The following is a 13,835-nucleotide window of genomic DNA, read 5'->3' as shown; positions in this document are numbered from 1 at the left end:
ATTCATTCTAAGAGGTTGGTTGTATTTGTTTTCATGTTACAGGAGCATGTATTACAGTTTATATTATTGAATAGACCTGTTTATTCTCACTTCTCAATTTTTTCCCCTTTTTTAGCAAAAAAGCACGGTTAGATTGGAATACAGATGCTGCCTCCTTGATTGGAGAGGAACTGCAAGTAGATTTCCTTGATCATGTTCCACTTACAACACACAACTTTGTAAGTTTAGTTTTCTTCTGTATTTTGAATGCAGGATGCTGGTTCAGTTGACTTTCTAAACATGGGAAGCAACTTTAGATCTTGATGCTACAGTATCATCTCTCCCAATAAAATACGTTAATTAATAAAACCAGAATGACAACAACAACCCCAGATTATTTACAGGTGTTAGTTCCCTAATCTCAGTGATTTTTCAGACCTGGTCTAGAACATGTGGCAACGCCCTCTTTCATTTACAATAGTAGTAATGAAATAAAATTCTGAACCTCTATCAGGTTTTTAAGCAGAGTTTTCTTTACACTCCAGTTGACAGTATTTTCTAATCCCAAAACAGAATGGATGTCTTCACCTTAGTCTTTATTTCAGAAAATTGAATAATTTCTCTTACATGTTCAGTAAAATGCGCACCACTTATGCAAAGAGAAAGTATTCATGGTTTCTTTGGCATGCATGTTCACTTGCTTTGATGGTATCAGCTGGACAGTGATTGTTACTAGAATAAGGTGTTGCTTTTTGGGCTAGCAATAGTCCTAAACAAATTCATGAAATGCCTGTATCTGGTGACTGACCGTCTTCATCACCTGGGTTTATCCTGTGTATCTATATGTGCATGATTGGCTTCTAAGGATATGGCCTTCTCAGGGGTGGTTCAGGTTCTGAAAATGACTTGCATTTGGAGCCTGTGGGTTCTTCGGTCAAAAAAATCAACGATGAAGCCCACTTATAGAGTCTGTTATAGAGGCTTGTTGTTTTTTTCAGGGTGTTAAGCATGTTGATATCCTGCAAATTCATGACATCTCTTTGCAGGCTGTATATGAGGCAATGTTCACAATTTGACAGAATTTTGTTCTCTCAGGAGGTGAGAGACTCTTTGATTATAGTTTCTTCCCAACAGCATGCTATGGGATTCCTTTGCTTGGGATCCAGTCAATACCCTACTCAGTAGAGATAGGGCAACAGATATATCCAAGCAGGGTTGGAGTTCTGATCTATGTCAGCTCTAAGTCTGTGGTACTTAGAAGCAAAAGAAAGCCAGGCTACGTTTAATTGTGTGGGAAGGGAGAGCAATAAGGTTAGCTCTCAAGGCCTTTCTTCCTTCTATCAAGATGGAATATGGCCAGATTTTTTCACAATGTGACCATGCATTATCTAAACTGATGGGCAACTTCATTCCAATCTTCTCTGTCAAGATTTGATTTTTCCATAGGGATATTGGATAAAGACTGAAACCCTTCTGATAAGTCAGGCAGGACTAACCATTTTTTAGCAGATTATGTCAGTTAGAAAGGTTATGATTGACACAACAATGCCCCATTTATTTGATCCATTGTTCTGTTTGGGGTAGGTCACAAGTGGACTTGTTTGTGACCAGACAGAACAGAAAGTGCAAAATCTTTTACTCCACAGTGGGCAGGGACCCAGATTTGGATCCTACCTTTATTGTACATTGTGGGGGAAAGGACTGTTGTATGCCTTGCTTCCCAAAAGTCTTGGTAAAGAGATGTCAAGATGCTTAAAAACACCAACGTTCACCTAAAAAGAAATTTGCCATAAGGAATATAACTACTAAATAGCATTCTTTTGTGCATAGCTTATATACTTTTATACACACAATTCTATAACTATTTAAAAAAAAAAAAAAAAAGTCCAAGGTCATGTGATTGGTGCTTTATATGAAGGAAGTTTTAGACTCTTAATTGAAGTCAATATCAAAACTCCCAAGCACCTTATTGGCAACAAGATGGTGCTCTGAATCTTGCAAGGATACACTTAAATTTCAGTATTAAATAGCTAAGTAAAGAGCTCACCAAATGTCTACAAAATATCCATAATTGTAACAGCACAAATACACAAACTTTCTCAAGTGTAGTGTTAAGTTCAATATTTGGTTTGGAGCAGTTTTATAGTAAGTTTTCATTCATGATTTTACAGTTGATTTTTGCCAGATCCTTAGGTATTCATCTGAGCCACTTGACAGAGCTGTTACCATAATGGTGTGTGTGTGTGTGTGTGTACACATTTTAACCATTTAACTTGTGTTCTAGGCTCGGAAGACGTTTCTAAAGCTTGCCTTCTGTGACATATGCCAGAAGTTCCTGCTAAATGGGTTCCGATGTCAGACGTGTGGCTACAAATTCCATGAACACTGCAGCACTAAAGTCCCAACCATGTGTGTGGATTGGAGCAATATCAGGCAACTCTTGTAAGAACTTTTAATTACTAATACTAACAGTCTCTGTGACTGAAGAATCTCAGACTCCGTCTCAATATCAGTGAGTGTTATGGTTTGTTGAGCAAAAAGATGTGTATTGATGTGATGAAATAACCATCAGTATCTGCTCCGAGCCAGTTTATACAGTAAGACTATTGGAAGTATATTAGGCTCTTTTTATAAAATAATATTCTGGGACAAGCAGACAAAGACATGGCAGATGTCCAGCTAATTTCTTTAGTGTCACCTCAAAGTTCATTCAACATGGAAGTATGCAAGAGTTCCTTGTACATCTCATTTTTGTCTAAGGAAAAAATTAACCCTTTTGACATAGAGTACTATTGGTACTATGGGGCTTTTGAAAATTTGACCCCAGAGATCCCATAGTCCTTTTGAAACTCAATGAAATTTAGGCTTCTAAGGCCATGTCTACTGTAGTCCTTACGTTAGCAAAACTTTTCTCGCCCAGGGGTGTGACATCCCCTCCACCCCCCCCGAGCGACATAAGTTTTGCCAGCATAAGCACTCATTTGCACTATGCTATGTCGATGGGAGACGCTCTCCCGCCAGCATAGTTACCACCGCTCATTGAGCTGGTTTTATTATGTCGACGGGAGAGCTCTCGCCCGTTGGCATAATGCAGTTACTTGAGCACTCTTACAGCGGCACAGCTGTATTCGTACAGCTGTGCTGCTGTAAACTTGTAAGTGTAGATATGGCCTAAGTCATTAAGAGGTTTCTGAAAATTTTATCCTTGGTTCATATTAGGAAGCTGCACCAGTGTAACTAAATCAACTTAAAATAAATTTAATTATACTGCTACTGAAGCCTAGTGCAGATGGAATTAAACCTATTTAAATGAATAAAATGGTTCAAGTACATCTACATTAGTAGTTTATATTAGTTTAACTAAATTTAGTTGTGTAGGTACACACTTTCTAATGTAGACCAGCCCAAAGAGTGTAGGATAAATTGTAGGATTCAGTGCTAACTTCTAAACCTCCCTTAGCTCCTTTGCACTAGCAGTTTGGTGTTGAATGTCATGCCAGGAAAGGCTAATACCCAAAGTTTAATTTAGAAGTAACACTTAGAAAAAATCATTAGGTCTGTAAGGACATATAGGGGTTTATTTGTCATGGAGCACACCATAAGCTTAAAGACAGAGCAGGAAAACAAACTTTGTATAAATATGGATAAATATAATATTTTGCATGATAGCAATCAACCATAATGCAAAAACAGAAACCTAAAATCATACCTTTTTCTGTAGCATTGATCAGGATGTAATGTAGTACGTACTTAATTGTAATTCTTTTTGTTGATATTTCAGATTGTTCCCTAATTCAAATATCAGTGACAGTGGTGTCCCTGCACTACCTCCCTTGACAATGCGACGGATGCGTGAGTCTGTCTCCCGGATGCCTGTTAGGTAAGCTATTTCCACTACTTTTTGTTTTGGGAAGTATAGTTTCAATAAAATGGAATGATCATGTAATACTGGTGATGGACAGAATACGCTAAAACAACATCACTTTAGTGTTAAGGCTGAAATGCTAATATCTGTTTGCATTTAGAAATTGTAAATAAGATATGTAATATCCCGCTTTTCTACAGTTCCTAGAATTAAGAAACACTTGCACCTGGGATTGACGGCTTTGAATTTTTAGTCTTGAGGTTTTAAATCAGATCATTAAAGGTGTGGGGGGTTTTGTTTTTGTTTTTTTAAATATTTTTGATACTGTTGTGTCTTTAAAAATATCAGTATCAAAAAGTAATATGCTGTAGAATATAGGTTCCTTCAGACAGTATTGTGCCAATAGCCCCATTAGAGCACAACCAGTCATGTAATACATGTGTGAAAATGGATGATTCATTTGTTTTGCATGAGTCATATATAGAAGCTTTTAAAACACCATCAGTTTTGATACTACATGTTCTTACTATTTAACCTAAGTAGAGGGGTTTTAAAAGGAAACAGTATATAATAGGTTAAAGAAAATATACCACCCTTGAAATTCTGAAAATTAAAGAAAATGTGTGTCGTTTTAGATGCTAAATGCATATTCTCCTTCCATGCAGCATATCCTCTGACCCTTACTTCACACTTGGGTCCCTTTCCCTGCAGTATTAGAGACTGATGAGGTTAGGCCAGGCCAGAAGTGTATGCCCCTGATTGGTAATTCTTTGCTTCAGCTGTAATCCAGTATTGGCCATATGTTAGAGAAATTACATTCTTTATTTAACCACTGTTGTTTGATTTCTATAGAACTGTATTGGGCTCCTTTTAGCTGGTATTAGGAACCATGACTTCCTTGTAAGCTGTTCTGTGTGAACAGTTGAACAGTCCCAGCAATCTATTTCCCCTTCCCAAACTATAATTCTCACAGCAACTTAAAACTATTTTTTAAACTCCTAAAAATTGACTAGGCTTGAAAGAAGGGTCTTGCTTAAATTTCACAGATCTGTATTAATTCTAACTGAGCTAGTATTTTAACAACTGATTAAATATGAGTTGGCAGGAGTTGAGATGAGGAGTAACAAATTAAATAATGGCAAAAATACCACAGACTGCTGCTGAATGTGCCAGGCAGGTATTGCCAACTGTTAAAACCTAGCTTAAAACCCTTTGATTTTGTTCCTAAATTAAACTGGGCAAAATCCAACTGGCTAAATAGCTTAGTCAGCAAATAGTACTAATCCTTCCTGGATTCTGTGTGTTTTTGTTTTTAGGCAAGATGTACTATACGGTAATTTACAACTAGTATAGAAAGAAAAATGAACTGTGACTTATTTTCTCCCTCTCCTCATGTTAGTTCCCAGCACAGATATTCTACGCCTCATGCCTTCACATTCAACACATCAAATCCTTCCTCTGAGGGCTCCCTTTCCCAAAGACAGAGATCTACATCCACCCCAAATGTCCATATGGTCAGCACTACCATGCCTGTAGACAACAGGATAATTGAGGTAATATGCTGAATAAGAAATTGTGTAGAGCGCATCTAAAACTACTACTGGTTATTTAACCAGTATTTTAATTGTTGTTGCTATTTTCTGCTTAACATCTTCCCTTAGTTTGGTAAGTGGTGAAAGCCCAGAGTGACCAACGTCTGCCTAGAGATTTAAGTATCTTATCTTTCATGCTTGCAGCCTCTCACCTTTGCTAAAGTTTTTAACAGGTTTTGTGCTGCTTTACAAAGAATTGGTGGAGCCTAATGTTAAGAAGTTTAACAGATCACTCTTACTGCGCAAGAGCATGACCAGATTTGGTGCACAGCTGCTTACTGTTGGTCCTTTGGAATGTGTTCTTTGCCATTTAAAAAACATAAACTCACATGCAAATTGATAAATCAGTCAGATGGTGGTGCATATCTGCATGCCAGTTGCAAAGAATGAATATTAAAGGCAATGCCTCTTGTGCTATGCAGTCCATTAGACCTATACTTAGAGTATGTCTTCACTACCGGCTGGATCAGCGGGCAGTGATCGATCCAGTGGGGATCGATTTATTGTGTCTAGTCTAGACGCGATAAATCGATCCCCGAGCGCTCTCCCCTCGACTCCTGTACTCCAGTTCAGCAAGAGGTGCAGGCAGAGTTGACAGGGGAGCGGCAGCAGTTGACTCACCACAGTGAAGACATCACGGTAAATTGATCCAAGTACGTCGACTTCAGCTACGTTATTCACGTAGCTGAAGTTGCGTAACTTAGATCGATTTCCCCCCCTCCCCCCCCAGTGTAGACCAGGCCTTAGTATTAAGGACCCTAGAATTACGTGGTAAGGTTCAGCACAGCTGAGATTCTCCCTCCTTCTACTTGCTTTCAAACTTCTATTCTTTTTGTAGATTGGCAGTGCAGTCAAGCCTGAAACAGGAGCTCTAGTTGCTATTAGGTGTTATTAATGTTAAAACTCACGGGGGGCGGGGGGAGGCTTGCAGGAAGAGGAGCATGACCTGCACAGCTCCTACCAACCAGAGCCTTTATTCTAATAGATTTTGGAACTTCTCAGGACACATCCCTAGCTGCAGAGTTGTAAGATACACAGAAAGGTTTGCTGCATTTGGTTCCTCTGGCACACCTCCAAAAGGGCTCATGAGGGAGCTTCTCTGCTGAGCACCTTTGGACTCTATAGCTGGGGAAAGATGCCTGTATGTCAGAGCGTCTAAGCTCTTTTTGGAGCAGAAGCGATGTTCAAGGTGGGCTTTATAGGGGAAGTACCTTTCCTTTTTTTTTTTTTTTTTTTTTTTTCCTTGGCCACTGTCTCATTCGCTCTTCACCAAGCTCCATTGCTGACCATATTTATGTCACAAAAATTACTCACAGGGTAGTTTTACAAATAGGCAAATGAATTATACAACCATCTACATTCCCTAATAATTGTGTAGTACACAGGGCTTTGACGAATACACTGTCATCTTTGTGTTTCATATAATGTAATGATGAGATGCCACTCTTTATCCCTTCCCACCTTTTTAATACCTTAAAGGATTGTGAATGAAGTAATGTAAATGTGCAGTCTTCCAGAAACAAATAGCTTTTTACATAATCTTGGAAGGTGTTTCACACAGTGTTGAATGGAAAAGACTGGCTTTTAATAAAGTAGTTTTCAAAAATGTGGGCATTAATATTCTCACTGTAGTTTAAAACTATACTTACTAGAGAGAAAAATATAACCTGCACAGAGCTAATGAATAAAGCTGCTTTTTCTTTCCTCGAGTTCTGGATCGTTTGTTTTTATTCATTCATCTTAGCAACTGAAAACTATTATTTTTTACTACTTCCTCTGTTCTTTTCTTTATTTCTCATTGCTCTGTATTAGAACAACAGCTTGAATGCTTCTCCCAGTTCCTGGTGCAGACGATTTTGTTTGAGGGGAAGAGTAGGTATTTTTCTTCATGCCTTTGCTTTCTTGCAATTAACAGCATTTGTAAGACTGTAAACCACAGTAATGGCTAAGTGAAATTATTAATCTAAAATTAGTTTAATAAAGATGTTGGTATGGCATGTTTGTTTTGGTTCAGTTCTAATATGTGAGTACGGTAGTTGGAGGTGATACCTGGGCAGAATAGTTTCAGTCATGGGTTAAGTTGATAATTCTACAGACAGTGAAATTCATCTTTGTGTTAACCCATTCACTTTAGTAGGTTTACACTAACGAAGCATTGGCCCCACTATGTTTAAAATAAAAGCTTGTCTCAAACACATCCTTTAATGTACTGTCTGGCCTTTTCTCTGGGAATTGTTTTGGTGAATTATAGCGTGGCCACACCAAGATGATATAGCCAAGTAGAAACCAAGATTAAATAAATAGTGTGCTCATGGAGTCACATTGCTTGAGGCCAAAAGGTACCGCCAGATCATCTAGTCTGACCTCCTGTATATCACAGGCCACCACCACCACCCACATACAAAGTCCAACAACCATAATTAGATCAAAGTATTGCAGCCCACAGGAGACTAGACTATTAGGTGCCACAGCCAGAGAATAGGAAGCCTGGGGTGCACCTGTACCCAAAAGTGGCAGAGGTGCCTGAGGTGCACCTGCACCTGTACTCTGCAGTGGCAGAGAAATGATTGTCAGGTGTACCCAGATAATCCTGGCAAGTGAGCCACCTTGCACTACTCGTACTTCGCATAAAGATGAGGTGTAAATGACAAATTATGGTACTGGTGTATAATATATGTATATGTGATTACTCAAAAGAGCACCTATATTATTTCCATGACTAAAAAGATTCAGCAGAGGTTAATATTTTCCCTTTAGCCCAAACTGAGAGAAAATAAAATGATTGAAGTGCAGTAGAAGTGCTGTTTTTCTTAGAAATCAGGTGTATGTATATGTAAATCTAAAAATATAACTTCTTTTAAAATGGCTTTCTTTAAAGTAGCTGAGTTTTTCAACTCATTTGACTGAAATTACACTCCAGGGCAGCTGTACAAAATCCATCACTGGTACTGATTGCAGGTTCTTATAAAGTTTTCTGCTTTCTGCCTGGTTGTCTCTGTTCTTGAACAGGTAGTATAATGCAAGAATGCTTCAAAGAGTTAGATTTGTGCATATTGTAATCTGTTGAAGATTAGCGCAGAGAAGCACAGCAGGAATGTGTGAATGTTTTGATTCAAAACACAGGTCATAGGTCAAAGTTTGTTACTAGCCATGACAGCATCCCTTTCTGAATGAATCTTTAGGAATTATAATTAGGACAACTCTTTAAAAATGTGTTGCTTACCTTAATAGAATTAGTATGGATCATCCATAAGCCTTCGTGTAGGGTACTTGTAGATTGTTCTGCTCTGCCATGAAATCTAAATGTCATCTGTGGATAGTTGGTTGGAAGATTTGAATTGACTTCTATTAACTCTTTTTTAATATTTGACATTTCTGTAGTGCATGTTCTTGCTTTGTATAGTATTTAGCCAACTTAAAGTTGTATTTTGGTCAGCGATGTAAATCTTGTGAGAATTTATTTACTTTGAGATTTGCACTCTAATACCAATCTTTTGCAGTCTCACATGGTACAGTGGGTGTATGTACTTCCAAAGTGTTTACTGGTTTTAAAGTTTGTTCACATTCTAACAATATTCCCCATTATATGTAGAAGGAATCTCTCTCAATGCAGTACCAAAATAATAATGATTTTCTAAATGCACTCACTGTAGGTAGTAGACCACGGTAGGAATTATGTACCTATCTGAAATTCAGGGGTGCATAACAGTTTCACAAGACAGTACAATGGCTGGGAATATCAAAAACATGTTTAGTATTTTCTTTGACAAGAAGGTTCTTATTCAGCAGGAGCGATTGTATAGCAATATAGTTTAACTTCCCCATGAAAATTATGTAAATTAATTGTGCAAGCTCATGATTAGAGCCAGGTTGAAAAGGGGGCAAACTAGATGTTTTCAGCAAGTAACTGTTGGATTCTTGTGACTTCTAAAATATCTAAACCATTCTCTTTTGGAAGATACTGGTCAGTAATCTGGTGCCCTGAATCAAAGCTCTTTAGCACCATTTCATGGGTGATCTACATTTTCTGATATCTGATTTCCAGACCCCTTTCCTCCCTCCACACTTTGTCTGACATCTTATGAAATGTTGAGATATATATATATATATTTTAATTTATTTTCTCTCCCGTTTTAGGATGCAATTCGAAGCCACAGTGAGTCAGGTAAGGTTTCCGTACATAAAATAGTTAGAATTCTTTCTTTTACTCTACATTTATTTTCTCTTGTTCATAATTTCCTGTTTTGTTTTTGTGTATTAAGCTTCACCGTCAGCTCTGTCTGGAAGTCCCAACAATATAAGCCCAACTGGCTGGTCTCAATCCAAAACTCCAGTGCCAGCCCAAAGAGAGAGAGCTCCTGGATCCAACACACAAGAAAAAAACAAAATTGTAAGCACTGTAGTATTTGTTCTTCTTCGAGTGATTGCTCGTGTGTATTCCACAGTAGGTGTGTGTGCTCGCCACGTGCATTGGTTCCAGAAGTTTTTCCCATAGCAGTACCTGTAGGGGAGCGCCCTAGCAACCCCTGGAGTGGCGCCTCCATGGTATAAGGGGCGCTGTGCTCTCCCCCCACCCTCAGTTCCTTCTTGCAGCCAGTGAAGGTGCTTCGGAACTGCTCTGCTCCAGTTTTCCTGTAGCTCATCCCCAAAACTGTTTGTTCGTTCAGTGTATGGTACCTGTAGCTAGTTAGTTGTTTAGTTTAGTAAGAGGCCCCGTGCCCCAGGTTTTAAGTCTTGCAACACTTGTAGGCAATCTATGCCACTGAGTGATCCACACGCGGACTGTCTATGCTGTTTGGGGGAAACCCATCTCAGTGATCGCTGCAAGGTTTGCAAGTCATTTAAGCTTCAGACCAAGAGAGAAAGGGACATTAGGCTCTGGGCTATTCTGATGGCGTCGGCTCTGGCCCCGGCCCCGGTGCGCCGCTCCAAGTCGGCACCGGGCACCGCAGTGTCAGTGTGCGGCCACCCTTCGGCACCATCAACTAGTTGGTACCGCTCCTCGTCCACGGGGCATGCCAAGAAGGCTAGAAAGAGGCCTCCTTCACCGCAGCACCGGAGTAAACCCAGAACAGAGGCTAGACCCATGTTGGGCAGTCCTTGATCCCCACAGGCCTCTAGGCCTCCAACTCAAGTCAAGCGGAGTAGCCCGGCCCATTCAGAGCAGGCCTCCCCAGATGTCCGGATGCCCTCCACACCGGAGGCCCTGCAGGCGGCCCGGGATGTTATGTCCATGCCGGTACCAGGAGCAACGTCCATGTTGGCCCCGTGCTCCAGAGGCAAGCCGCCTCTTGGATCTCCGCAGTCACCCCTGGCTCGATACCGCTCTTGGTCGAGGGAATGTTCCCGATGCCGTTCGCTGCCCAGCGACCGTTCAGGGCAAAGTCCACGTGGATCGCCCTCGACACCCACCAGGCTGTCTGGTTGAGTTCCCTCTCCAGACCTCTGAGGAAGGAGTTGGTGGGACGTACATCCTCGGCACCATGCCCGGAGACCGACCAGGTGGTGGACCCTCCGGTGCCAGTGGACACACAAAGTACCGTGCTGGCCTCCTCACCCTCCCCGGATGAGGCGATTACGGCCCCTCCTCCCTCCATCCCGCAGGAGGACTTTAGGGCCCACCAAGAACTCTTAAAAAGTGTGGCATCAAGCCTCCACCTCCAAGCAGGGGAGATGGAGGAGCCCTCGGACTCCCTGTTTAATGTATTGTGTTCCTCGGCACTGGGCAGGGTGGCCTTGCCTCTCCACAAAGGGGTGGCGAAAATTTCAGATGCCCTGTGGCAAACCCCAGCCTCATTGGCCCCCATCTCTAAGAGAGCGGAACGCAAGTACTTTGTACCCACCAAGGGGCATGAATACTTATACACCCACACTGCTCCTAACTCCCTGGTGGTAGAGTTGGTCAACCACAGGGAACGGCAGGGCCAACCAACCCCTACCCCGAAAAATAAAGATTCAAGTAGGCTGGACTCATTTGGAAAAAAAATGTATTTGTCCTCGAGCTTCCAGTTACAGGTGGCAAACGACCAGGCTCTCCTGGGCCGGTATGAGCTCAGTCTGTGGGGCTCCCTGCCCAAGTTCGAGGACTCCCTCCAGAAGCGCGACAGGAAGGAATTCAAAGCGCTGGTGGAGGAGGGCACAGCGGCTGCCAGGGCAACCCTGCAGGGAGCTTCGGATGCAGCAGACATGGCCGCGCGGTCCATGGCCTCTGCGGTGTCCATGAGAAGGGCTTCGTGGCTCCTGCTCTCTGGGCTGTCCAGCGAGGCGCAGACCTCCCTGCAGGACCTCCCATTTGGTCATGGTGCAAACGTATTACTTTAAATTATGCACCAAGTGTAGTGTTCATGTGTTGTTAACAATTCAGAGCTGCTGTGTTCAGTTTTAGGGGGAAAAAAGATTTGGAATCAGGAATGCATTTTTCATTCTGCTATACACTTTAAGATGCATGAAATAAGAGGATTAAATCACTTTGTAGCATCCTTTTAAATGTAAGAGATGTCAGTCTGGTGTAAAAGGTGATTCACCATAGAGCTGTTGTTTTAACATGAAAGGGCAATTTGAATTATTTTGAATTAGGAGGTAGTGATCTTGTAGTTTTAGGTCCTGGTCTGGGACTTGGGAGATCTGGGTTCAGTTCCTGGCTTTGCCACAGATTTCCTTTGTAACCATGGACAAGTCCCTTGGTCCTCCTCTTTCATACCTCAGTGTTGCTGAGGATTCATTGATGCTTGTGAGGTACTCAGATATGGTAGTCTTATCTAGATGTATGTATTTTGTACACTTCCCCAAACTTCCTAATCAATGCTTTTCTGCTTGTGCTGGTTGTGGTCTTTGGGTACTTTTCCTTAACAGTTGCTGGAGACACTGTCAGTACCTTAAGTATCTTAAAAAAAAAAATCGTGTTCCAATTTCAGATTGTCCAGGAACAGATTGCAATAAAGAAGATAACTAGATATGTATTTTTGTCAATAGCTTCAGCAAAATATTGACCAGTGGATGGTATGCACCTAAATGACTTAGATGCTTTGGAAAATAAGTCCTATTGAAATGGAACTTGTGCTTCTAAGTCACTTAGGGACTTCTAAAAATGCCACCCTAGTATCTTGTCAGTTACCATGGGCAATGGGTAGGGCCGTACCAAATTCACGGCCATGAAAAATGCGTCACGGACTGTGAAATCTGGTCTCCCCCATGAAATCTAGTCTTTTGTGTACTTTTACCCTATATTATACAGATTGCATGGGGAGACCAGCGTTTCTCAAAATGGGGCTTCCTACTCAAAAAAGGGTTGTGGGGGTGTGGGGGGGGGGTTGCAAGGTTATTGTAGGGGGGTTGTGGTATTGCCACTCTTACTTCTGCGCTGCCTTCAGAGTTGGGTGGCCGGAGAATGGCAGCTGCTGGCCAGGTGCCCAGATTTGAAGGCAATACAATACAATACCATGCCAATACCATACCATACCATGCCACCCTTTCTGCTGTGCTGCTGCCTTCAGAGTTGGGTCAGGACCCCATCAATTACAACACTGTGAAAATTCAGATTTAAATATCTGAAATCATGAAATTTATGATTTTTAAAATCCTATGACCGTGAAATTGATCAAAATGGACCACGAATTTGGTAGGGCCCTAGCAATGGGTGCCTTTTGAAATGCATTTAATAAATATTTACCTTTTATTCAGGAGTATTTTTAATCAGTAGCTGCTATTATAATTTTTAAGAAGTTGATAGGGTCTGTAAACATTACATTACATTTCATTAATTTAAAAAAAAAATCTTTACTCAATTGTCTTTGAAGATCTAATATCACAATTCTGCTTTTCCCTTGCAACAGTTGATAACATAAGCAGCCAAAATCATCCAGGTAAATGTTGTCTACCTGTTTTTGGTTTTGAGGTTATCAACTGCTGTAAGAGGAACATTGAATCCTGAAATGGGTCCTGCAAAGAAAATGGAGGAACAAACTGGTATGTGTTAGAATACAAGATAACATATTGGCAATTATCTTTGCATTTAGTCAAAGATCACACACAGTGTTGCAGTTCTGCAATTCATCTTTTTAAGACAATGTGAATCAAGTTGAGTATATTTTTAGGTGCAATCCTTGAAACATATTGTCCAGGCAGCTAGCCATGTTAACACTTAGGAGAGCTGTCCAAATGGTTGACATGCTTGTGCCTTAAATATGTATTTGTGTTCCAGAGGCCTCGTGGACAGAGAGATTCAAGTTATTATTGGGAAATAGAAGCAAGTGAAGTTATGCTCTCGACCAGAATAGGGTCAGGTTCTTTTGGAACGGTTTACAAAGGCAAATGGCATGGTAAGTACTAAACACTTAGTTTTGTATTTTTTTAAATGTTGATACTGTAAAATGGCAGCAATCCAGACAAAGAGAAACTCT

The 13,835-nt window shown here is 40.9% G+C and overlaps 1 protein-coding gene across 1 annotated transcript in view; it reads left to right on the top strand.

The window, feature by feature from the left end:
* Window positions 1-13,835, top strand: part of RAF1 (Raf-1 proto-oncogene, serine/threonine kinase) — an 89,097-nt gene that overhangs the window by 51,232 nt on the left and 24,030 nt on the right. The window contains exons 5-12 of the mRNA XM_065408533.1: window positions 116-218; window positions 2,264-2,421; window positions 3,761-3,859; window positions 5,244-5,397; window positions 7,249-7,308; window positions 9,574-9,601; window positions 9,699-9,826; window positions 13,637-13,754. Of these exons, the coding sequence (XP_065264605.1) occupies window positions 116-218; window positions 2,264-2,421; window positions 3,761-3,859; window positions 5,244-5,397; window positions 7,249-7,308; window positions 9,574-9,601; window positions 9,699-9,826; window positions 13,637-13,754 (848 nt within the window). The remainder of the gene's footprint in view (window positions 1-115; window positions 219-2,263; window positions 2,422-3,760; window positions 3,860-5,243; window positions 5,398-7,248; window positions 7,309-9,573; window positions 9,602-9,698; window positions 9,827-13,636; window positions 13,755-13,835) is intronic.

This window comes from Emys orbicularis, chromosome 7 (assembly GCF_028017835.1).
Source record: "Emys orbicularis isolate rEmyOrb1 chromosome 7, rEmyOrb1.hap1, whole genome shotgun sequence".
Lineage (NCBI taxonomy): Eukaryota > Metazoa > Chordata > Testudines > Emydidae > Emys > Emys orbicularis.
Note: the sequence above shows the minus strand (reverse complement) of the source record. Positions and strands in the feature narration are given on the sequence as shown.